We start from the raw sequence: 25820 nt of genomic DNA, 5'->3' as shown, positions 1-25820 counted from the left end.
GTTAGAGAGAGGTACGTGCTGGCTGGAAATGAGTGGCCCCAGGGCAGCTCTGCGAGTGGCCCCTTTGCCTCAGTTTTCCTTCTTGGTGCCTCAATAAATTCCAAACGAGGCTTTTACAAATACCAATAACAGCAGCCCTCCTGTAAGGTCTAGTTTATTAACTTCAAGTTTAAATTGAAATCCAAAAATCTTCCCTCCATCTTGAAGCCTCAAACTCCCCTGGTGTCTCAGGGCCTTCCTGCTTTAGCAGGCTACTCCTAGCCCTCCTCGCTGGGGCAACTCTACTGGTCTCTGGGTCCCCCCCGCAGGAGCCTTTCCTCAGTCTTTGCCACAGCTCCCTCCCCCACTTTACAGCAGCCTCCTGCCCCTCTTGATAGGGAAGTCACCTGATGCACACCCAGGTGTGGCTCCTTAGTAATCAGGGTTGGCTGGGCCCCAGGCATCCAGCTTTCCAAGGGTAAGACAGCCTGTTACAGTGGGGTGACTCTTACAGTGGGGACCTAAAGTGAGAGTGTACTGTGTGTCGCTGATCCTATTTAGACCGGCACCTGGATGCCATGATGCTGGGTCCACAGGGATGCCCTGTTCTGCAGGGAGAAAGGAGGTGGGGAACTTTGATGTCCTGGCATGTGTCTCTTGCTGATAGTTTGACGTGCTCAGGAAGGAAGAGTCTGTGTGGGTTTCTGAGGGGGTGGGGGAGGGTTCAGCAGCTCTTCCTTTTGCACCATCGTGTCAGCGGGAATTTCAGTCTTAGCAATGGGAAAGTCTTTCTGAGGGTTGAGTCTCTTCTTGCCCAGGCCCTAGAACTCATGAGGGTGTGGGCATGGGCCCGGAGGATGAGTGCTGGAGTCATGCTAGGGTACTTGCTGACCCTTCTTTTTTTTTTTTTTTTTTTAATTAGCTGGGGTTTATTGCTTAACCAGTGTCACACCCTGAGCCTCGGCCATGGAGGAGGAATCCCCACGATTTGAGGACTTCAGTAACTCAGACATAAGTTAGGGGTTTGTTATAGGAGTGGGTGGGTGAGATTCTGTGGCCTGCTTTGTGCAGGAGGTCAGACTAGATGATCATAATGGTCCCTTCTGACCTTAAAGTCTATGAGTCTGAGTCTGTCTGAGACAGGAGGAAGAGCCCAACTCTTGTTTCGAAAGCAAACCGTATTCCTGAAGGAACTTGTTCTGCTTGTTCTTTGTCGTGGTATGTTCTGCTCAGAGCACGGCATTGTAGTGAGATTAGTGTGCAGGGCAAGAAACCAGAGCAACTTGCACCTTAAAGGAGCACTGTGTGCATAGTGGGTTTCTGTCAAAGGTGTTTTCCTGCAGTGTTGTGGTAGCCATGTCGGGCCCAGGATATTTGAGAGACAAAGTAGGTGAGGTAACATCTTTAACTGGACCAGCTTCTGCTGGTGAGACAGAGAAGCTTTGGAGCTGCACAGAGGAAGAGCGTTCTCTCGCCAGCAGAAGTTGATTCAATAAAAGACATTGTCTCACCCTCTTTCTGTCTCTCTCAAGGTGTTTCTTGATACAATATGTGCGCGAAGAGCCAGGTGTGGTCAATCCAGGAGACTTTGGCTCTAGTACGCATTTTGGTACGGTAGCCTCCAGGCACAAAACTGAGCACTAATGCAACACAAAGGTTGAGAAAATCAACCTTGTTAGACTCTAAGCTCTTGTGGGGGTAGGGACTGTCCCTTGTAGCGCCTAGCACGGCGGGGGTGGGGGGAATCTCAATGAGGCGTCTAGGATGCAATGCCGTGTAGATGGTAGCTGTGGCACTCAAGTGAGGAAGTTCCCCAAATCAGGATGAATGGTCACCCTGACCTCTGCCCCTTCTAGCATGTTGCCATTCTGTTTGTCAAATGCAACACAATACAAACGTGCATGTTTCACAGAATCTGACAATGGTCACCTTGCACCTCCTATACGTTGAGATGGCTGTATCACAGGAACAACTGCAATACGCTCCTTGGCGTACAACAGGGAACTGAAAAGCATGCACGGCATCCGGTTTAGCTGGTTGGCTGGTATGAAGAAAGGGAACTTGTACGCTAAGGCTTGCTTTGCGTTTGATGGTTAAAGGGAATTTAGAGTCTGGGGGAGCTGAGACTGATTTTAATAACACAGACAACAATCCTAGTGGTCACAAAGGTGCATCAAATACCCTGTTTGAAGGTGACCTTTAGATAGTGGATTGTTCCTTGTGCCAAATGGGCAACAGCTTCTTTATCAAGTATTTTAATGGCAAGTCAGCATGTACCAGGAATTGAGGGGAAAGGAAATTAGTCTTTGATTGTAACAGGAAAAAAAAAAGTCACCTAGAACTGTCCTCAGAGGAGGATTATTCTAGGAACGTAGGCATTGCCATACTGAGTCAGACCACTGGTTCAGCCTCCCATCTTTGAAAGCCGCCTGAGCCAGGTGCTTCAGAGGATGTCTAGTCTAGTCTTAGGTCCTTGTATGGCCCCCCCTTCCAGTAGCATCTGAGTGCCTCCAGGGCACGGTGAGGTAAGGAAGGATCATCCCCCATTTACAAATGGGAACGGAGGCACAGAGAGCCTAAGGGGGAGACTTTAAAGGTGTGTGGGTACCTAGCTCATAACTATGGGAGTTGGGTGCCTAAATTCTCGTAAGAATCTGATCCCAAGTGAGTTGCCCAAGGTCACACAGGAAGCCTGGGGTGGAGCAGGGAACTAACCCTGGGTCTCCCAAGTCTCAAGCTAGTGTTCTAACTGCTCCATCCTTCCTCTCTGAGGAAGGTGTTAAAAATTCCACAATGAGTGGTGGTGGAATGAGCTGCCCATAGTAGGGAGTCCCTCACCAGCCCTGTCACTGAGTGATTGGCTTGTGCACAACAGCATGAGGATTTATAGTGTTAATTGAAAAAAATGGTATGTCAACTGGATATCTTCATTATCCATATAACACATCCAACCCTCTTTCAATCCTACTAACCTATGGCAGTAAGTTCCCCAGGTTAACAAGTTGTGTGGATGGTGTCACTCCATGAAGGCGCTAAGGCTATAGGCTAAGATGAGAGCATGGCTACAGTGGGGATGGTGATTAGCAGGATCCGGGAAGTAGAAGCCCCAGATGACTTTTTGCTGGGAATGTTGAAGCTTGGGACTATAGGTAGAGAGAAAGTTCTGTAAGAGAAGATACCCCATCATTTGTAGCTTTCCGTATTACTCTCTCTCGGACTGTGTCATTCCAGGCCATTGTCCTACGTTCTGGAGAACCAGCCCCCATCTCGAGATTAAAAGCTTGTTTGTGACTGCTGGCACTGGTCAGGTGAAGCGTTACCAGATACTATGGTGGAGGACACCTTCATATCTAGGTGTTGCTGTTTATTACTTGTATGGCAACAGAGCCCATGAGCCGTAGTCATGGCCCAGGGACCCACTGTGCAAAGAACTGAACAAATGCAGGACAAAAAGTTCAGAAACACCGTTGCAAACACGCCTATTGCAAATAGCGATCGGCACATCCTTCACCAAGAGGCCTGTCCAGCTTCGTATTATGAGTACAAACAGTCTCACCCTGTCTGTGCTGAAGTAGTTTTGGCATTTAAGTCCCACTGACTTTCAGTGGAACCTTGGAGCTTCTGAAGATCTTACCCTAAGTGTAGAAGAGTTTTTATGTTGATATCTGATCCACAGTGGGCAGACACCCACCCTCCCCCACACTTAAACCAAGAGAGCTGGACAGTTTAAAACCTTTGGCTAAAAAGAGTGCTGAGTGGTTTTGGAGCGTCAGTCAAGGGCTGGTGTACAGTCAGCCTCTGGCTTGGCTCTAGATCAGACATGGGCAAACTATGGCCCGTGGGACCGTCCTGCCCAGCCCATGAGCTCCTGGCAGGGGTGTCTAGTCCCCAACCTCTCCCCCACTGTCCCCCCTTCCCTGCAGCTGCACGGGCCGCGCTCTGGCCCACCGCTCCCGCTGGGCAGTGTAGGGAGCGCAGCTGGCTCTGTCCGGGTGTCGCGGCTGCAAGCTCCTGCTGCTGCTAAGGAGGCGGGGAGCGGGGGGGTTGGGTAAGGGAACGAGGGGTCCTGGGGGGCAGTCAGGGAGGAGAGGGTGGTTGGATGGGGCGGAGGTTCTGGGGAGGTGATCAGGGGATGGGGAACATGGAAGGTTGGGAGTGGGAGTCCTGGGGAGCCTGTCAGGGGACGGGGGTGTGGATAGGGGTCAGGCGGGGTGGGATCGGATATGGGGTTGGATCCCGGGGGCAGTTAGGGGCTGGGGTCCCAGGAGGGTGTGGTGAGGGGACGAGGAGCAGAGGGCGGTTGGATAGGGGGTGGGAGTCCCGTGGGGACTGTCGGGTTGGGGGTCAGGGGACAGGGAGCAGGGGGGTTGGATAGTGGCAGGGGTCCCACAAGGGGGTGGTCTGGGGACAAGGAATAGGGGGTTGGATGGGTCAGGGGTTCTGAGAGCAGGGAAGTCAGGGGGTGGGAAATGGGAGGGGGCGGACAGGGGGCGGGGGCCAGGCTGTTTGGGGAGGCAGCACAGCCTTCCCTACATGGCCCTCCTACAGCTATGCAACCCCGATGTGGCCCTCGGGCCAAAAAGTTTGCCCACCCCTTCTCTAGATACAGCCTGCCCACAAAGGTGGATTGGGGCTAAATGAGGCTCAGATCTAACTCCAGCGAAGGCCCCTCCCTTTCTAAAGTTGCACTCCAGGCTCCCTGCTCTGCCAATGCTGCCTCCTGTTCCCCAGTCCTCAGGGCAGAGCTTACCACTGTCTGATGGTAGCCCTGCCCTGGGGTATCTTGGATTTGTGGGTCCCCTCCCTATCTCGGATCTCGCTTTAACCTATCCCTCCATGCCCACCTCTGGGGATCCCGGCTGAGTGTGCCCACGGGAAGTAGGGAGTCCCACGGACATGGTGGCAGGATATACATTTTGTCTTCAGAGGCTGCAGCGGAAGTGCTGCATTCTCATGGGAGTAGAATGGCACTGAGCAAAAATCCAAGCGGTCGAAACGGTTTCTTGGCTACCGAGCTGCCTGAGAACAACAGGGGGTGGGCTCAGCCTTCAGAGGAGAGGGTTTGGTTTAGTGTCCTTTGGGGGAGGGGGGGGGTTGTCTTACCTTCCTGTCTTTGAAAAGGCCCTAGGCCCTTCAATTCTGAAGCTGAATGAAACCAGTTGGGAGGCCCGTTAGAAATGCAGCCCCAGCGCAGGGAAATGACCGGGGTGAACTTGGCACTGGGGAATACGTTCCATAGCCCGGGGTTGGGGGGAGGAGATGGAATGAATTTTTCAGCAGCTCATAAAGCCCCTCACCTCCCAGAAAACCTCTGGTCTTTAAATTCACCCCCTTCAAAGGCCCCGACCCCCTGCTGGGCAGGCTTGTTGTGAGGCCTGAGTTAATGAGGGATCCTGCCTTTCAGAGGATGAAATGTAATGAATATATTAATGACTTATTTATAAACCGCCCACGGGACTCGGCCGCACCAGCCATGCCTGTGCAAAGTCCTCTCCCCACGCCTCCCCGCTCCTGGCTGAGTCCTGGCTCCGGGCGCTCCCTGTGGTGGGAATAACCCGGCCTCCCAGCTTTGTTCGGAGTTATCGGTGGGAAGCAACTTGCTGCCTCTGCCAGCAGAGCGTGGGGGGGGGGTTGCGCGCGCACACAGAGTTCAGCTCTCTCTCTCACGCTGGCAACAAGCTGGGGCAGGAGATCCGGTAAACGTGACGTCTTGCTCAGGACTCTGCTGTGATTTGTCCTCGGTAAGCGGCAAACTGAGCACTGCTCGTGGCATTTTCCCACCCCCTCTTAGACCGGGGCCCTTGTTCTCTACCACTACCATGAAGGAACTACAGTGCATTGCCCTGCTGGCCTTATGAGCTCTGTGCCAGCTGGTGCAGCAGAGGCAGGGAGAGAGGCTTCTTTCCAGCAATCTTGCATGAATCCCAGGCTGGATGCATTGGCAGCAAGAGGTCCCTTTGGTTAGACTCCTCCTGAGGCTTATTTGGTTTTGGAACTTCAGGATACCAGGGACCTGGCCTCTGATGAGCAAGGGGCTGCCTTTTGGAAGCAGGGGCACAACTCGTTCAGCCAGTGGGAACGTGTCTCCCAACAGCAGAAGCTCATGAGTCAATATTAAAAAAAAAAAAAGGAACAAACCAGAGCAGTCTGACTAGGAGGAGGGAAAGGGCAGAGTCCAGAATGCAGTCCTGCAGCTTGCAATAATAAACTTTAATGCAAATCTTAATTGCTGGTGTTGGTGGCTAGGTATCGCAGTGAGGGAACGTGGGAAGTGTGATGGGTAGGTAGGTCAGGGATTTACCATCATGCCCAGGTCCAGAGGGTGACAGCTGCACGTGCTGGGAAATGGTGCTGCAATCCCCAAGCCAGCATGGGCACCAGCCCACAGTGTTTGATCACATCAGCCCTTACGGGTGGGAGGGAGGGGTGTTGTGCCAAGTACTGTTGTCATTTGACTAAGTGCTTTTGCAGACACTAAGCCGCCTAGCGTCTAAGCTAGAGCCTGGGGTGTTGTGCAGGGTTTGCTTGACACTGTCTAGATCACTGTCCAAATCAGATGGTCGCTGTTATGGTTACAGGGCTAGCTGCATCTCTGGTCTTTGAGGGCATCCCCACTTGGTCCCGTGTTTTTACTGGGGTGGGACCACACGATTCTCCCACTCTTGGGCTAAGCCTGTGCTATGAGCTGGTGGTCTGATTCCCGGGTTCTACAGACGTACTCGTGCCCGCGCTCCTGTGAGCTAGCACGCTAAAGAAGTAGTGTAGCTGTGAGAGCGTGGACAGTGGTGGCAGTACTGTGCTAGCAGCCCCAAGGACGGACCCATGGGATTCAGGCAGGTTTCTGCTCAGGGTGGCTGGCAGGATGCCACTGCTGCCCATGCTACCGCAGCTACGTTAGCATGCTAGCTCAGGTGAATTCACACGAGTCTGTCTACGCCCACTGGGAATCATACCCCTGTCTTGTAGTGCAGAGGGAGCCTAATGCCAAGTCCTGGGCTACCAGCCCCAGGCATCGACCATGCTTCCCGGCACCTGGAAATCTTCCCTTCAGGAGCTTGTGACTGGCAATAAATGCAGTGACCCACCCAGCCTTCTTAAAGCAAAGGCGTTGTTCCCATAACCCCAGGAGCGAAGAGTAACTTTACTGAGAGAGGATTTCAAAGCAGGTCTGTCTTACCTAGAGTCTTAGACAGGCCTGTCTTAGCTCAGGCCCCTGACCTCTGGAGTCTGGGTTCGCCTTAGCTCTCTGTCCCCCTGTGCTGGAGGGACTCTTCCAATCCAGCCAAAGTTCTTTGCTTTCAGTTTCATGGGCTTGTGGTCCAAACCCAGTCCGAGCAACACTGGGTGTGAAATCAGAGTGAGCAGCAGGGCACTTCCCAGGGCACTCAGGACGGAGGCACCTTGTTACCACCTGCCCTCAGTGCAAGGAAGCCATGTGTCTGCCAGTTGTAGGCCAGCGCCCTGACTTCACTGGCCACAGACAATGCAAGCCCTCCCCTCTCGGCCTACACAGGCTCCGCTGTCCCTCGGCAGGTTAGCGATGGGCACACCTCAACCTCGCAGTCCCCTGGTGTGTCCAGCCCCTGTTGCACTGCACAGTCACAGATTCACTGCTCCCAGAGAAGCTGTTCTCCTCCCCAGTTTACCGGTTCCATCTCAGATCACCCCTCCTCTTAACATACAGCACGTCTGTAAGTTTGTAGTGAAAATCAGTAAATGTCTGTTTAACAAAGATTCAAATGACAGCAAGTAGAAATATTGGAAAGGCTGATTCTGTGTAACCATTGAAGTGCAGGACTGGAAGGGACCTCAAGAGATCTTCTAGTCCAGTCCCCTGCACTCACAGCAGGGCTAAGTATTATCTAGAGCAGTGGTTCTCAAACTTATTTGATCGGGTCCCCCTTCTTTGTGTCTGTCATTTACACACCCCCCCAAAGCGGCACAGAAGCAAGGTGACAAGTGATATTTGTCAAGACCTAGTGCCCCATTACCACCCTTACTTCTGTGTGGGGCTGACAGCTGGAGCCCCACCGCCTCCAGAGGAAGAGCCCAAGCCCAGGCTGCCTCTCGGTGGGGAGAGCCTAAGCCCGCATGGTGGGGCTCCAGCTGTCAGCCCCAGGGCAGTGGGGCGCTGGCTGTCCATTTTATCCATGCCTCCTGGGTGTGCACGGCCCTTCTGCACGAGCCCCAGCCGCCCAGGCCTGACAGAGCTCTTTAGTTTTCTTCTTTTATAAAAAAAAAAAAAAGGCAAGCACACAGCTTGCGCCTCCTTTGACACATTCCCTGACAGGTGTTTATCTGCTCTTAAAACCCTCCAATGATGGAGATTCCACAACCTCCCTGTAAAATAAAAGCATAACACCCATTCTAGAACCTAGACTTGTTTCACTAGATACCTTCACATCTTTTAGAGCTAGGCTCGCTCCAGAGTCCTTTCAGTGGTTTTTCAGCCAGGCAGGCTGTGATCCCTTTTCCTGAGTCCAGCCACACTGCCAACTTGCCTCCTCAGTGGAGGATTCGGTGTCTCTCCCTGCAACCCCAGATATATCCAAACAGTCCTTTGAGCCCTATTCATAAGCTGGACACCCTCCCGCTCTGTGTTCCGTTCTGTAGATTCTGCCATCTCTTGTTGATTTTGCAATCTTGATTAGCTGGTGGTGACAACGCGTGTTAATAGACTTCCATTGTGAGAGAGACAATGACCAGAGTGAGAGATAAGCATCTACTACCCCCTGCCGACCAGAACCTGTCCCAGGCACGTCACCTCCCAGTGACCTGCCTTCAATTCAATGCTTTAGTTTCCAGTATAGACACATAGCTTCATAAATATTATCCGTACAAAAAGAACAGGAGGACTTGTGGCACCTTAGAGACTAACATTTGTTAGTCTCTAAGGTGCCACAAATACTCCTGTTCTTTTTTGCAGCTACAGACTAACACCGCTGCTACTCCGAAACCTGTAATTATCCATCCATACATTTAGCAATGATTATGATGATTGGTGAGCTCTTGGCATAGACCTTACATGCCACCCTTTGGTGAATTATTGTACATATACTTGACTCTGGATCCATGAAAAGCTCTGTGCCTCCCATGCCCTCTGCCAGTTAGCACAAGAGGTTTCTGAATCACAGAGGCTCTTTCTGAGAAGTATATTTTGTTCCACCTCCCCGCACCACGCTTCCTGGGTGCGTTTCGTGACAGTGCTGCTGTTGAATTAACTCACTATATGCATGAAGCAGACAATGGCCAGGTTAATAGTATTCACGGATTATTACAAGCAGCTTCAAATCCATCCGTCTGCTGTGCGGCATTTCAGGGCAAGTGTCAACAGGCATTTCTAGAGTTTGTTCCTCACTAAGACTCTGCTTCAGAAGCAGTTTTGATCTCCACATAAAGGCAGTGGAGGAAGGCTGTGGGGTGGGGGACATTCTAAATCTCTGGGGAGCTGGATATTCTTTGTCTCCTGAGAAATGTTATGTTTTACCCCCTGTGTTGACTGCACCATAGTTTGGCCTCTTCTCGAATTTTGCAGTCACCGAGAGTTTCCCCTAGTAGTTAGAGCAGGGACTTGGTGTTGTTGGGACACCAGCGTTCAGCTGAAGACTTGCTGAGTTGCTCTAGACCAGTGGTTTCCAAACTTTAACAACCTGTGAACCCCTTTCACTAAAATGTCAAGTCTCACGAACCGCCTCCTAAAAATGAATATTTCCAGGGAATTTTTCCTTTACCCGAGTATAAATTATAAAAGCAGTAATCTTGGATATGTAAAATTTGTTTTTATGACCGGCGTATTACACACTATTAATTAATATTTTGTTACAGTATTTTTACTGCATGATGAAAACGGCAACAGTTTTCCAAGATCTCACTTTCATAGCTTGTATCACTTTGAATAAGCCTGCTATAAGACAAGGCTCCTATGTTTCATCAAGGAGTATCAGATGTGAAACAGCAGGAAGCGATTTAAGAAGCCAACTCAGAGTTCCTCCTACACAAGCATTCAGGTCTTGAGCAGTCCAGACAAACAACACACGTTACAACAAAGCTTAAACCTGTTCTTCATAATAATTTTAAAACAATACTAGCTGCCTATTTAATTTAAAAAAAAAAAGCAAAAAATACCCCCCTCCCTTTCCATTTCTTATAAGGAGTCTTGAAGTTTAAATCTCCTCAGTGTGCTAGAGATGCTTGCTTTGATCTGCTTAGCTCTTGGAAGTCCAGGGGCTCCAGGCTGCTGGCCCCGGGGTGCCTAGGGACAGCTCTGTCTGCCATTAGGGAATTTTTTCCCGAGAACATTTTGTAACATTTTGCAAACCCCAGTTTGGGAACCACTGCTCTAGGCAATCCCCAAGCTGTCTGCCTTTTTTACCATCTGTAATGTGGTACCTACATTACCCAGGTGTTAAGTGCGACTAATGTGCTCTGAGATCCTCCAGGGAAAGCTGTTCCGTCACTGATTGTTCTGTTCTTGCTGAACTGCTGGTGGGTAGTTTCAGGACAGGTAATTGGTCTGTCTGGTTTGAGGGCCAGTGAAGCTTGATATTCACTTCATCCTCCACCTCCTCCCCACTCTTGTCCCTCTCAGAGCTTTACTGTAAATATAACACTGGTTTCAATCAACACAGACTTGGCTGAGACCCACATACCCACCAAGCTGGGCCACTAAATTCGGTTGTATCCAGCAGCGTGGCTATTGGCATGCAATAGAAAGGGAGTGGAGGACACGGGGGGAGGGTGAGCTTGGAGTGACACTGGAAACTGGTGTTTCTCCTTTAGCAGAGGTCTGACTGCACATGAGAAATCGAATTCCAGGGATGGGCTTGCTCAGCTCTTCAGAGATGTCTGGCAGACGGATCTCTTCTGGGCCACTGAATGTTGCGGGACTATTCAGACTTTTGCCTGGTTTTAACAACTCTCAGGGGAAGGAGGCAAGGGCGGGGAGAGTGCAAGCCAGGAGCTGGAAGTATCCTGAGGTATTTGTGTAGCCCCATCACTGTGTCTGAGCACCTCCCACGTATTGAAAAGAGAAATAATTTTAACCTCTTGCTTCCCAGCAGATGGAGAAATAGCTTGACTGGGCCGTAGAGTACCTTGTTGTTTGTGTGGAAAGAGCTTGCTGAGGGAAACCCAAGTCAGGGGAATGCGTTTTGAAATTTGTTCTGAAAGGGGTGGTTCCACAGTTCTGGTGGAAGGTAGCTATTGCAGGAGATCATGGCCATGGAGGGGGTGATGCGCTCACTCTCAGGGAGCAAGGACTGATTCCATGGAGGGCTTTGGAGATGAGGCTAAAGACCTGGAACTGGATTCTGGCCCTGTGGTGATGTGTTCGTGGTGACCTGTGCGCTGAGCAGATGGGCTGCTGCTCTGTGTCCTAGGAGTTTTTTCAGGGTGTGGTTTCTAGACGAGAGTTAGTAATTAAATCTGGCTGTTCCACAGGTGGCTCTCGCTAGCCAGGTCTGCTTGATGGGATGGGATGCAAGCTCCTGGCTAGATGGGATGAAGTGGGTGTCTTGCTGTCCTGGCTACTTGGGTATCCTCGAATAGCATTGAGTCCACACTGTGGGCTGAATTATCCAGAACATCTGCCCGTAGATTGGACGATGTTAGAGACAAGCTGAGAATGTCTCTGCAACTAGAAGTAGAGCCAGAGAATCCGTCTGCCCTGTCAGGCATTGAGCCAGAAGCCCTTGTTATTTTAGATGCTAAAACCCCATTCTCCCGGGAAACTAAATATGTTTCCTGGTGAAGTCGCACCTGGCTGACTCGGAGGCCCCACGAGGCGGGAAATGGGCTCCAGCGCTCGTGCAGGAATCGCGGCAAGCTTGTGAGGCCAGCTGCTCTGTGCTTGCTGCCAGTGCAGGTGCAGAAGCTGCTGTGTGCCTCTCGGTGAAGGGAAGGTTTCTGGGTAACGCCTCTCGGTGTCACGGTGCACTGCGGGGTTTCAGCCCTTCAGAAAGATCCTGGTGTGAGGAGCAGGGTGGAAGGCAGGCTCTGCTTCTCGGAGTAAGCATCTGGCATTGAGAGAAGGGCCAAGAACTGATCCAGGGGGGTCTGAGTTGGTGGGGTGGTGGGAAGTTGCCCCGCTGATACAGCTCCCTTGTTATCTGGTTTGGTGGTGGAGGAAGGGTGCAGGACAATGGGGCTTTTAAGGTGGGAATCAGTCGAAATGGCACCTGAGAGTCGCTGATGTGCCTCTCTGGGGGAGGGGCTGTCCAGGGAGATGAGTCCATAACTTCTATCTGTGCGTAGTCCAACAGCACAGTCTGATGCTCTCAACACCTCTTGAGTCCCGGAAAGAAATCAACTAAAGGGGGATTATGCTTATATGAAAGAGAGGGTGCGTGTGTGAACAGGGAGGGGTCTGTCCTCTAAGCTCGGGCAGCGGAAGGGGCTCCTGGGTACAGAACACTCTGATGTAGTCTCTGGCCTGACCTTGCTGTATGCTCACCTGCCTGGCCGTTTGAACAGCAGCGCGGCGCTGGGGCCTGAGTCCATCTGGGCAGCACTGGGAGTGCTTGACTCCCTCTCTAAAGAAATCCCCATGCTCTGTAATCTGCTTGGCTTCAGTAACTGCAGCCGCCTGCCTTTCAAGGCCAGGTGGGCGTGGCAGTTCCTCCACCCTCATGTGGCAATTGCTTCTAAAGCAACACTAAGTCCCGCAACTGGAGGTAAACAGCCGGGAAATGACCGTAAGTGCTGCCGTCCATCTGTGGGACAGGCCAGGGAAGGGAGGGCGCCCTCCCTGGGAGAGGAAAGGGTGTTCACATAAGACACCCTGCACTTTGTGTCTTCAAAGCACTTTATGAACACTTAATAGAAGTTAGTACTCAACTCCTCTGTGACGCAGCTAACTCCTGGGTCCGTTTTACAGACTAGGGATATGTTTACACTGCAAGGGAAGCCCAGGTGTAGTAGAGCTCAAGTTAGCAGACCCTGGGTTTTTTAACCTAGGACTTGATCGTCTACACGCATTTGTAACACCTGTTGTTGAACCCTGGGCCCTAGTCTGGGGCTCCAGCATCTGCACTGTATGGGCCCGAGTCCAACCACCCGTATCCTAGACTTCCTGGCACCCTCCTAAAATGTGGCCGCTTTAGCCCCTAGTTGATGGTGCAGTGTGGGAAAACTTGACTGTCTGGGGGACACAGAAAGTCAGCCCGTGGGATTATGGAACGCTTTTGGTGGACTCCCGGAGCACGAGTCAGTGGGGCTGTGTCTACATTGCAAAGCAATAGGGCTTGAACCCTGGGTCCTGCTTTGACTCAGGCTCAGACCCTCCAACCCCGTGGGGTCCTATGACCTGGGGTCCAAGTCCTGAGCTAGGGCAATTTGTGTGTCGCCGGCAGGGGGATTAGGCTTGAGCCCAAGTTCAAACCCTGGGTTTACATCGCAGTGTAGACAGACTGTAGGAGATGGAGACACAAAGGCTGACTTTCCAGTGCTGTGTACCGACTTGATGGCAGGCAGAGCTAAGGCTGGAATGCGGAGCTGTTGACTCCCAGTCCTGTGAGACCACATTGCTTCCGGATGGGTGCTGAATCAGGCCTGGGCTGTCTCTGATCGTGGGCTGGTGGCAGGAGGCAGGGTAAGTGACTATTAACCACCGCTTTCATGTGCGTTCCTTCCTGGCAGAAAGAGCTGCGGCCTCGTCTCTGCCTGATGAAGAAGGGCCCTAATGGCTACGGATTCAACCTCCACAGTGACAAAACCAAGCCGGGGCAGTACATCCGGGCCGTGGATCCAGACTCGCCGGCTGAATCGTCAGGGCTACTTCCGCAAGACCGTATCATCGAGGTACGTTCAGGGTGCAGCTAGGAGAGGAGGAGAGAATGAGTGGAGAAGCATGGGAACCTCTGACGAGGTCGCAGGGGGCAGTGCGTGGGAGGGGCCTCCGTTGGATGCCAGGGGGATGGAGATCGGCAACGTCGTGAAGATGCTGCATTCCACATCTTGCACCCATGAGCGTAGTCATCTGAACTGGGCCCAGACTCTCCTCTGGGGTTAGTAACGTGGGAAGTGTGTCCTCTTCCTGTGCAAAGTAAGGAAAACTCAAGTCTTGCAGTCCATTCGCTTGGGGTCTGTTTTTATCCATCAAGGAATGAGTAGTTAGAATCAGCCTCTGCAGTGTGGCTTTGTCTATGACTTGAGTCCTGACGCTGGCCCAGTCGTCCTATAGTCACACCCGAAGTCTCTGGGACGGTCACACCCACCCACCTCTCCCTCACATGTTGCTGTCTGGAGCCAGGACATTAACAGGAATCCCTTCACTGCTGTCTGTAGGAGGATGAATCTGCAGTGGATCCTGTGTGACAGCCCTGCTTTCTAGGGCATAGTACACTGAGCATGTTCAGGCCTTGATACATATGCCAGGAGGTTGCAGAGGCGATTTCCTGGCCTCTTTAGTTAGTGTGTAGGAGCCCGTGTGGCAGCTCTCCCCCAGCCTGTGTACACACAGTGCCTCATGCTCTTGCTACAGGTCTGTGGCCCAACCTGTGTGCATATGCTGCCCTGCGCTCCTGGCAGCTTTGCTGTGTAGTCCTGCGCTAATCACTTAGAGAAAATCTGATTTTAATGAGGTTTCGCTGGCTGCTCTGCTAATCCCCGAAAGGCTAGCTCTGGGGACCTGCAGGGGCTCGAGGGGGGCGGAGCTCTGGCTGCCATCCGTGCTAGGACAACCAATAACAAACCCTTTTCCAGGCTACCCCACCTCCCTAGTGCCAGGTGTGCCGTTGGGAATGCCCTCCCCAGAGCTCTCCAAAGACTTCCTGGCCCTGCTCTCGAAGCCGTTTCCCCTGTCTTCAGGCTGTTCCCAGGTGAAAGTCTCTGCAGCACTGTTCTGACTCAGCCTGCTGGAATCCCACCAGTGCATTGATGGGACAGTCACCAGCAAGTCACTCCAGCCTTTCCACCTCCCCCATCATGACTTAACCTGCCAGCTGCTCGCTTGGAGCACAGGTTAAATGTTCATGGTGGGACATGCTGCCCTTGGGTCAGCTGTGAGGCTGTGTCTGTTCGTTCTGTTAAAAAGCCGTTGTCTCCAGCTGGTCAAATCCTTTTGTCCTATCCTAGCAACCCCAGTGCCTCGTGCTCCCTGTACAGGGAGGGGCTGTGAGATGGCGAGTTACGGGTTAGCCTTGCTCCCCACAGTCAAGTGTGCATTGCTGTAGAGTAGCGGAGTGCGGGGGGGGGAGGAGATAAGTGTGGATTTTGTGTGAACATCTGGGCTTGGGAAGCAGCATGTGGACTGAGCCACAAGTCTGAAGTTCCCGAATGCCGTGTAAGGCCAATAGGAAGGGACTAGATCCGGTTTTTGGCATATATGACTCCTCTTTCCTTCCTGGGGTTTCCATCGCAGTCTAAAAGCACTGTAGTGTCTCATAGTGATTTAGCTGGAGTTGGTCCTGCTTTGAGCAGGGGTTGGACTAGATGACCTCCTGAGGTCTCTTCCAACCCTAATCTTCTATGATTCATGACTAGAGCCTGGTCTACACTAGAAACTTTTGCTGGTATAACAGTGTTGGTTAGAAGTGTGATTTATGTATGTGTGTGACGTTTCCGTACCAGCAAAAGCCCTAGTGTAGATGCAGCTATACTGGTATCAAAGTGCTTTTGCTGGGATGGGTTATTTTGCTCACCAAACTGATACAAGCTACAGTGGCAAAAAAGCACACTCTGGCTGGTATCCGCTATGTCTACACAAGGTGAGTTTGATGGGATAGCTATGCTGGCAAACCTTTTCTAGTGTGGACGTAGCCTTGGTTGCTTTTCCGCTGCAGGCATTCTTCCGTGTCCCTAAGTTATAATACAGAGGAATGGGACTTATGAAAAGCCTCTGTACTCAGAGCGTCTGGACTCTCGCTCCTGCCATCAGCTGCAGATCTGATCAGCTGCAGCCACAGCACAGCTGTGTAGGAAGGAGCACGGGTCAGCTGAGTTAATGTAGTCAATGTCCTATTCAGAAATTAGGAGTGCAGCTCAGAGCTGGTAATGCTCAGGAGCGGTCCAGTGGTTGCTTAGGACAGGCTCAGACATGTGCGAAACAGGAAACGTTCATAAGAGAGAGTCTGAAATGCGACTGACTTGCAAGACTACAGAGCCCCAGTCTTTGTGTCAAACCCCAGATCTGACCTCTGTGGCATGGCCAGCTCTTCTTCCAGACCCGCTCTTCCTCCTGGGCAGGTTTTGGCAAAGGTGTCATTGGAACCCATTCCTCCTCCATCATTGCTACATGCACTTGTAAATTGGGCTGAATGCTCAGGGCTTCCCCACCTCTCATAGGCCCAGCCAGAATTTTTTTGTGGTGACTTGTCTGAGGGCAGCCTGGATCCCAAGTGTGGCTGTCAGATAAGAGAATTGGTCAGAGTCTTTCTGAAGTGTGGAATGTGGGTGGAACAGGCCAACGGGAGCTGAGAGAGGAATGTCCCAACACAGGTGAAGCATCCGTTCCCCTTGTCACGTGGGGACTGTCACCTGTCCAGGCTAGGGGTGCGGTTGTTCCGAGCTGCTGGACAACAAAGAGTCTGACGTAGGCAAGAGGGAATGTCTATTGCTTGGGGGCAGGGGGTGCCTCACAACGTACAGCCCTGCAGTAGCCTGCCTGTTCCCGTACCAGCCCGGTAGCAACTGAATGGGATAATAGTCAGCATGTGACTGGTATCAGCATTTCTGTCTAACCCACAGCCAGCCTGGTAATTCAGTAAAAATCTCCTTCTTCCATGGTCTTTCCTCTAACTCTGCCTGTTTCCCTTCCGGCAGGTGAATGGACAGTGCATGGAAGGGAAGCAGCACTCTGACGTGGTGACGGCTATCAAAGCTGGGGGAGATGAGACCAAGCTGCTGGTGGTGGATAGCTTAACAGATGAGTTCTTCAAGACGTGCAAAGTCGTTCCCTCGGAGGAGCACTTGACAGGTGACAGGGTAGCAGCCGCGGTGCTGGGGCTTGCGTGTGGTGCTGGGGAGGGGTGGGTTTTGCCTAGACAAGGCTGCGAGGTTCTCCGCAAACAGATGGTTTAATGCGGGAGATGGAGGCTGGAACAGAAGGCTTCCTGCTTATGGGTGGTTTCATTTCCTGTCCAAAATGAGAGAGGGTAGAGATCTGTCCTGGTGAGACGTGACCTCTGTAGCATCTCCATGCAGCCCTTGGTGCTGACTGCTTGTGTCCCTTCTTCCTAATCCACAGCACGTAATTCGTTTCCAAGGTGTGCTCTGGTTCACCAGCTCCTCTTGTTTGCCAGCTCCGTGGGAAGCTGGGAAGAAAAGTCGCCAAGACTTAACCCCAAAGCAACGTGACGTAGCTTGCACCAGTGTCATGCAGCCAAATCAAAGCCTTTCTGCCTGCAAAGCTGGAAACTACCTCACAAGCCAAAGGCCTTGCTGGCTTCCTTGGCATCTTGTATGCCAGCGGGGAACGATCTGGCACTGTCTGCCTGGTTCCCCTGCACTTGGTCACCCCGCTCCCTGACTGTGCGGGCATCTGTCCAGGATTGTGTGAATTTTATAGCAGAAATGGTTAAACTTTTACGGGGTTTATGAGAGGAGGGGCCCAGTTTCTTTCTCTCTCTCTCTCTCTCTTCCGGATCAGAGTGCAGGCCATGCCAAGAGCATGACTGGCTGCTCTAGCTCATGGTCCATGCCCTCCCATTACCCCGGAGACCAGTGGAACACACTCCCCTCTGAAGATTTACATTGGAGTTGGTGCTTCAGTAACTGTATCCAAAAAATGTAATTCTCCCACTGGGGAGGCTTAAGGGCCCAGCTGTTCCTGCCACAAGCCACCTCTTCTAGAGCATGTGAGGGTCTTGGCTTGAACCCCCTGACTGCATGAGAGCTAGGGAATCTGCAAGGAGGGCCTCAGCATCTGGCAAAGCTAATAATCACCAAACAAAATAGCAGCCCGGTGTTAATTGGGCCCTGGTGACTGGCCTAAAGAGCTTTCTCTTGGGCCTAAAGACTTCTTGTTCCAGTAGCTGGATTTCCTCTAGCAGCTCAGAACCCTAGGATGCCAGACAAGAGTGGAAGCTGGCCAGGCTGTGAGAGAGGCAGGAGGGGCTAACACGGCAGCAGTTCCAATGGCTGGAGTAGGCCCGGGTTAGGCAATTCTGTGTCCCCCTCGGTCTGCCAGCAACTGGCAGGGGAGAGCTGGGTTTTGCTGGGTGCTAGCTGCTTGGTTAAGGGTAGGAAACACTTGCTGAGGATCTGAGCTCACGGTCTGGAGAACTAGGTTCTTTTCCGCTCCTGACCCAGGATTTGGTTGTATGTGTATGTATGTGGGGAGGGTCTGCAGCAGAAAATCCAGCACTTCACCACCAGACTCTGAAGATCTGGGTCCAGTGTGGCTCAAAAACCCCTAAGCAAACAAGTGATTCTGGGGTGGGTTTTTTTTGTTTAGCTTGAAACATGCTCCCTAGTATATTTACTCTCCAAATCCAAACCCGGCCTGTGAGGAAGGATAAATCTTGCTTAGTAGTAGAGAAGAACTGCATGGCCGCCTGGGCCAGCGGAGCTAAGGGGTGGAATCCAGTGCTTGGCTCTGAGGGAAAAGGTCAGTTTTCCGAGCAGACGTTGACATCAGTCTAATGAGCCAGCCGAAAACCTTGGGCGCTAGATACGGGTGTCCACCATTTATATCTCTGAGCCTCCACCACTGCCTGTGGGCTGGTCTCCCTTCAAGCCCTCGTTCTGCTGGAGAGGAGGAAGTGAATGGCACCTCCTAGGTCACACTTGCTGTGATTCTTTTTATGTGCTTCCTGGTGGCGGGGGCTGGGGGAGAGAACAGGAAGCTCTCTGGAATCTCTTAATTAATCCTGTTAACCTCCTTCTTCCCCACCAAAATAGCCTGGCCCTGCGGGTGAGTCCATACCGAGATGTTCTAAGTGGCCCCTCAGAATAGCATCGCCCGGGACGGATGCTCAGCTTGGGTTCCCTGCCTTGCCCAGGGAGCCTTGAGATTCTTGCTGGGGCTGGTCTGAGGGAGGTTAGAGGAGTGGTGCTTTCTGTGGCATAGGATCTCTTTAAAGCGGGGGGTGGGCTGGGCTAGGTTGGCTTGAAGAAATCCCCTCCTCCACTCTCCTTGCCTCCGTCCTGGTGTCTGGCTGCAGGTGGTTATGTCTTATCTTCTTTTGCTCCGGGCATTTCCCATGAGCTTTCCTGCCACCTGAGTTCTTCATGCAATAACACTTTGACAGGGCCTGCTGTCCAGTGGCTAGAGCAGGGGCCAGGGCTGATGGGTTCTGTTCCTGGGTCTGCCACTGCCTTGGTGCATGGCCTTGGGAAAGTCACTTTGCCTCGGCACCGTAGCGTAGCCACCAGTGAAGTGGGTCTCGTAAGGGGTGTTGGGAAGTGCTGAGGTGGAAGATGCCTCTACACCACGTCCGGGTCTACATCAGCAGCCACCTCCTTGGGTTCATTGCACTGGTCACTTGTTCCCAGTAACACAAACTCCGGACGTAACCCTGCAGTGGAGGCTCTGGCCGTATGGGACTGTGAGGATGTGGTTTCCCCACCACAGCCCCTATTCTCAGTGTTTCTACAGCCTGCAGCTAAGCATTGGACTCAGACGTGGTTTAGTGTTTGTTTGAGAAGGTTGGTTTTAACCCTCTGCGCACACACCTGGGCTAGGAGACGAGTCCTTGTCTTCGCCGCACAAAGGGCGTTTGGGCGGGGAGGTCACAACAAAGTAACTGACACGCGGTGGTTATCCTGCTGCAAAATCCTAGGGGAGACAAGTCCTTGCCACGAGGTCGTTAGGTGAGGTCAATGCTCTGCCCCCTGCCTGTGGTTCACCTCCCCTCGCTGCATCGCACTGAACTACAGAGCCTTGTCTCCACTAGGGTTTCCCGGCATTCGTTATCCTGCGGTAAAAACGCTCCTTTTTTATGGGGAAAACGCAGCAAGTCCGGGGTGCAGTGGCAGATAGAGGGGCTGGATCTTCTCAATGGCAAACAGCAGCTTTGTCCATGGCTGGAGACAGGGGGAGGGGGAGCCAGCAGTCCTGTGGATGTTGGCTCCTTGGTTGCCTAGCAATCTGGCTTTGGGGGCTTTCTCGCTGCTTTTCTCTCTGGGAAACTGAACTTCCCATAGTAAAGGGGAGAGGAGACACCGCAGGAGGCATGAGCCAGCCTATTTACTCCAGGCAGAAAGATCTGAGTGCCCAGGGGGAGGAATGAAAGGTCTGCCCTGCGCCCACGGGGGGTGAATGCAATAATAATGGGGTTCTGCTTTAAGCAGTGGCTGGTCCTTTAATATTCTGGGGTGTCTGCAGAGGTGCTTTTTTTGTCTAGCTTCCTCCTGGTCTGTGACGGTTCTTTAGAACCGTTTCCAGCTTCACTTGAGGGGTTGAATTTGCTCCCATCCCGTAGTGGCAAGTGTCTCCCAGTTTGAGAGCTGGGAATCTTCGGCTGCCATTAGGAGTAAATACGAGCTGGTTTTCCTCCACCCGCCCTGCCCCCCAGGACTAACCTCTGATCACAACAGGCTCTGCTCTCTCATGCCAGCAGTAAGGAAGTGAATGGCCGTTGGATCTTTCTGGGTAACTGGGAGTGGCACGCTGGGCAGCTGCTGTTCTGGCACAGGGAGGCTGCAGTGGCATTCCCTTTCTCTGCCTTTCGGATCCCTCCTCCACTCCAAAGGGGTCATTTTATGGGGAGCGATGTGGGTCTGACTTGACTCGGCCAGTACAAAGGCAGCCTCGGTGCCAGCCAAGCGAAAGCATTGTCTGCAGGATGGCACAGCCTGCCTTACCCTTAGCTCTGTGCCTTTGGGGTGCAGTGTATGCGCGGAGCTGGGAGGCTGCTGGATAAGCAGCCCCATGTCTACAATGATGCTGAGATCCCGGTGCCTGGATGTAAGGACGAATAAAGGCAGTGGGTGCTGGTTAAGAGAAGGTTTTGCAGGCTCTTTGTAACTGCATGTCTGTCTTATCCCCCAGGTCCCTTGCCAGAGCCAGTTGCCAACGGCGAAGTAGAGAAGGTAAAGATCCTGCCAAGTCTCAGCTTTTATAGATGGCATCTAAATGCCACGTTTGCTGCCTGCTGTGCTGTCACTGCAGCACACGCACCCCACTCCTCCCCGTCGCTCTGCCCCACCCTGAAGCTGAGTGGCTCTTGGAGCCTGTCACATTCCCAGCTTGTGTTCCAGGGCAGCGCTGACCTTTGCAAAGGAAGGGAGAACTTCGGTGTCGGCCACCGAACGCATTAAGACGGGCCCATCTCTGCCTGGCTCCACCCCTTCCCAGGGAAGAGAATGGCCCTTTCTTTAGGAAGGGGCCGGACTCCAAAGGCCTCGTTACTTCCAGTCTGGTTTGGAAAAACAAAACCTCATTAACCATGGTGCAGAAAGGAAGGCATCTGCTCGTTAGGGCCTGCCGGGAAATCTGAATATTCATCAGGGAAAGGAGGGAGGGGAGACGAGACAGGCTGCTGTTTCAGACTAGGGCACAATGCCATGGGTGAGGACTAGGCAAATCTTGCCAAGGGGATTGCTCCATCGGGCTTCCTGACACACTGGTGGTGCCAGTGGGTGGAGACAGCCTGGATATTGGAGAGGGGCCAGGGATCAAGGATGGATTCCTCCACCTGGATCCTTATCCAAGTCTAGATGAGCTGCTTCATGTAGGTGTAGAAGCTGGGGCGGGAAGGACTGAACATACGAGTCCCACGGCTGTTATGACAGGAACATCGGCACTGTTGCCGAGTTGGGTCTGGGCGGTAGGGGGACCGTAGCTTTTCTCCCTCCCTCACCCCGCCAATGGCTGCATCTGTGGCTTGACAACCTTAGTGGGCTCTCCTCTGGTGCACTCCCTGCCCTAAAGAATCTCCAGGTGTTCTCTGCACCCACACTCACCTGGGCCTTGTTTGCCTGGGGCCTGGCCTACACACCGTGTTTGGACCCGTTCGTTTCAGTTAGGGCTGGGGCTTCCTACCGACATGGCTCTAGCGGCATGACTCTTAGTGTGGACACAGTTCTACTAGGATCAAAGTGCAGAACAGGCCAGGAACAAGCTAGAACTACGGAAGCCCAGTAGAGCCGTGTCCACACTGCGGGGCTGTGCAGCTTGAACGATACAGCTTTCAAGAAGTGTGTGTAGGAGTAGCTCTCCAGTGCAGAGAATGGGTCTTGTACCCTTGGAGCACTAAGTAACAATGCTTAGACCCTAGCCCTGGAGCTGCGATGTGGCCAGTCTGGACGGCGGGAGAAGAGAAGGGGTCTCCACGTGCCCTCTCTCTCCCCCCTGGCCTGTACAACGCTAAGGCCAGAGCTTGAGGCAGCACAGCTGCTGTGTTTAATCCTGCCCAGCTCCGAACAAGAAGCACTGAAGCCTGTCCAGAAGATGCTTATTAATCTGCAGCCTGTCAGCAGCTTATGTGCTCGGAAGAAGGATTTCCCAGACCCCCCACTTACTGGTCCCGCTGAGGGAGGAGCTAATTAGCATCAACATCACTCCGCTCTGCAGGGAGTCGCACGGACCTTCTGGACATATAAAAGATGTCGTTTGCATCTCCCTCCCCTCCCCAGGAAAGCGCTTCATTCCCTGCAATCCAGGGTGGGGCCCTGAGCCTTCATGGAGAGGATCTCGCTTTTAGTGAGATTCCAGTCCGTGCTGGCAGGCGGGCGGTGTTAAGGGGAGATCTGGCATTTTGGCTAATCCTGCATTGGTGTTTCAATCTGCCTTCCCTCTGGCTCATGCTAAATGGAGCTGAGCAGCTGTCAGCCCCTCTGATCCCCTGAGGAATGCAAAGCCAGGGGGAGGGGTGGAGTACTCTAGGGCCCTGACCTGTCATGCAGAGCAAGTGCCTCAACTTCTTGGAGAAGCAGGAGAACTGGCAGACTCTGCAAATGAGATCTGGGGCTCTGCATTAAAAATTACTGACTCGTCTGCCTCTGCACTGCCCACTGCACCCACCGGGGGTGCCCCCGCCTTCTCAGATCCACCCATGGCCCTGGCTGTGTAAGGCACCCCCAGCACAGGGTTCCTCTGAATCTACTGGCCATTGACTAGTTCACAGCAGTTGTTCTTTTCCTGGATAAGGTAGATCTCTAGATGTTTTTCGGGCACAGGCTGTTTCAAGGGGGTAGCATTTGGAACTGGCCCTGCCATCTGCTGGCAGGCATTATGAAACCTTCCTCTCAATGTGACTTCAGTGTGAGTTTCCCTCTCCTATAGGTTTCAGAGTAGCAGCCGTGTTAGTCTGTATCAGCAAAAAGAACAGGAGTACTTGTGTCACCTTAGAGACTAACAAATTTATTTGAGCACAAGCTTTTGTGGGCTACAGGGGATCCACCGCACAGAGCGGAGAGGTGGTAGAAATGGCTGGGGAAAAGGTGAGAGTGTGCCGGCTGCATGGCCTGCCCCTCTGGCTGGGGGAGATAGCAGCTCAAGGTCTCACTTGGTTTCGTTTCTTTCAGGAGGACAGCAGAGAGCAGCGGCCAGAGTCCGTGTCTGAAAGTCCATCGAGCCCTGAGCCAATGGCTGTCTCCCCCTCTTTGAAAGAGACCTACAGCGAGGTATGGCAGCTGCCTGCTCGGCAGGGCTTTGCGCTGCACCTTGGGGACAACTGGCTGATTTGAAGCGGAAGTGAGGAGGGGGCTAGGATTTACTTCCTGGGCTGGCAGGGTGGGAGGAAGTTAGGGAGCCAGCCCCTTCCTGGTGCATGGGAAGAGACCTTTGCCTTGGAGACTCGTCACTTCTCCTTGATGGAACAGCAGGAACCCTGGTGTGTAGCAATGGGCTCATCCCTTTCTCTGGCCAGGCCTGGCAAAGCATCACCTATGCCAGAGAACAGTCTTGCACAAAAGGCTGTGTCTCTTTTTAGACTCTTAAATAAAAGTGGGCTGATTTCCAAAGGGGCTGAGTGCAGGCCGCTCCCTTTGAAACCGGGAGAGCGGCACGTACCCAGCACCTCTCTAGATCAGGCAGCTCCTCCCTAGACACTGGGGGCCGTTCAGAAGGTAACTGTAGGCAAACGGTGGCGTGATGAAATAGCTTGGGCCCAGGATAGTGACAGATAGAGGTAGACCATCTGCCCGAGTGGATGAGATCAGGGTAAAATGCTCGAACGCTCACTGTGCCTGTCGTTCACCGTTGCAGTCTGACTCGCAAGAGGAGGAGAAGCGAAACTCCACGCCCGATCCACTCCTGGACCTCAACGTTCCCCTGGCTGTGGCCAAGGAGCGCGCGCACCAGAAACGCACCAGCAAGAAGGCGCCGCAGATGGACTGGAGCAAGAAAAACGAACTGTTCGGCAATCTCTGAAAAGCCCCCCGGCAGAGGAGAGGAGAGGTAGCAAACTCTCCAGCGTCTGGCCCAAATCTCCACCAGCATCTCGCTTTCTTCCCAGTCTCCAGTTTCGCTAGGGAGCGGAGTCCTTTTCCCCCACACTTGGATTGCACAATTTGGTTTTCTCTACTGTAATCTAAAGGAAAAAAGCACAATGGCTCCTTTTGCGAGTTTCCAGAGCAGCGTTAACATTCAGAGAACGACAAGATGTTTTTTGTGTGTCTCAATAGCTTGGGGTTCATGCGTGGTAAGGGGTTGGACCGTTCCACGGGCCCAAATCAAACCCCTGTGTGTTTGCAGTGGGCACTGTGGAACACACCTCATTCTCACTGGCTTTTTACTGAAAGCTTAAACCCATGTAAATGCAGGGAAGACGTTCAGCAATGACGTGGGATTTTGAGTGCCTGACTTGAGACCCCTTAAAGAGGCTTGATTTGATGCTTGTCTCTTAAAGGAGCTTGGATATATTTTCTGGTGTCTCCAGCTGAGCACCCAAAATCACTAGACATATCTGAATATCTCAGCCTTAGGCTTCAGTGTATTTTAAGCTTCAGTTTGGCCAAGAACCAAACAACATTCCTTCCAAGAGTTACTATTTGTTTAGGGTGAGTTTTTTGTTGTTTTTTACCTCTGACCTGGGGCTTCCATCTACAATGATTCACCCCCATCAAATCCCCTGGTCTGAAGGTACCCAGAGGGCACTGTAATTGAATCAGTTTAACCAAGCACTTGTGTGAATGCCATGAAACAGGTGTCCTGAACACACCTCACCAAACCATTTGTCCCAGGCCAACTGGAAGCGAACTTTCAAAGGATCTAGCTCCCTAGGGTAGCTGAGGCCTGAGACCAGAGGGGCTTCCCTTGCCATGTTATACCCGGGGGGTTTGTTCCTGCAGGGGAGGGCTGTTTGGACCAAGCACAATGACCGATAACTGCAAGTGGGAATCTCCTCCGATGTCTGGTTACTCCTGGAGACCGAACCGATCAGGGTTTTGAATACTGAAATGTATAATGTAAAGGTTTTTAAATAGACTCTCTCCGTTTTCTGAAATGAGATGTTTCCAATCACACTGATTTTTAAGGGGGGGTGGGGAAAAAGATTTATTCTGTGGCGATTTTTCCCTGTGGATGTTTTATTTCCGTGTTTGCGATCGAGGTATTATTGTATGTCAAGCTCAAGAGAAATGCTCTTTACCGGGGAAAAAAAAATCCCTCCTGACTTTGTGTGTTCATTGGATGGCTAAATCCTTCTAAAGCTGTCTGCCTGGGGGCTCTGAGCAATCCCGATTGAGCACCTCGGCTGCACTGTGGAGAGAGACGTGATCGTGTACCTGCCAATGGCTGCTGACAGTGAACGTGTTTCAGCACCTCCACCTAGCAACCATTGTCCAGGAACAACCCTCTATGAACTGCCCTAACATGCTGCCCCACTGCGCTAGTGCATTGTGGGGAAAATCTGGGCAGCGCTCCTGTGCTGGCTCAGCTAGTGGTGCAATGCATTTTGGGATAGCCTCCTGCCCAGAGGTGGGACTGGCTTACCTGGCTTGGCAGGCACAGGTGGGCA

The 25820-nt window shown here is 52.4% G+C and overlaps 1 protein-coding gene across 2 annotated transcripts in view; it reads left to right on the top strand.

Annotated features, from left to right (window-relative positions):
• The window catches only part of SLC9A3R1 (SLC9A3 regulator 1), a 36891-nt gene extending 11424 nt beyond the window's left edge, over window positions 1-25467 (top strand). The window contains exons 2-6 of one of the 2 annotated variants that reach the window (XM_039501021.1): window positions 13615-13776; window positions 16738-16891; window positions 20909-20949; window positions 23386-23484; window positions 24068-25467. In XM_039501021.1, the coding sequence (XP_039356955.1) occupies window positions 13615-13776; window positions 16738-16891; window positions 20909-20949; window positions 23386-23484; window positions 24068-24232 (621 nt within the window). In that variant the 3' untranslated portion in view covers window positions 24233-25467. Of the gene's footprint in view, window positions 1-13611; window positions 13777-16737; window positions 16892-20908; window positions 20950-23385; window positions 23485-24067 lie in introns of both variants that reach the window. The other variant, XM_039501019.1, reaches the window with a different exon arrangement.
• The last annotated feature ends 353 nt before the right edge of the window (window positions 25468-25820 follow it).

This window comes from Mauremys reevesii, linkage group 15 (assembly GCF_016161935.1).
Source record: "Mauremys reevesii isolate NIE-2019 linkage group 15, ASM1616193v1, whole genome shotgun sequence".
Taxonomy (NCBI): Eukaryota; Metazoa; Chordata; order Testudines; family Geoemydidae; genus Mauremys; species Mauremys reevesii.
The sequence above is the reverse complement of the archived record's forward strand: the minus strand, read 5'-3'. Positions and strand labels throughout refer to the sequence as shown.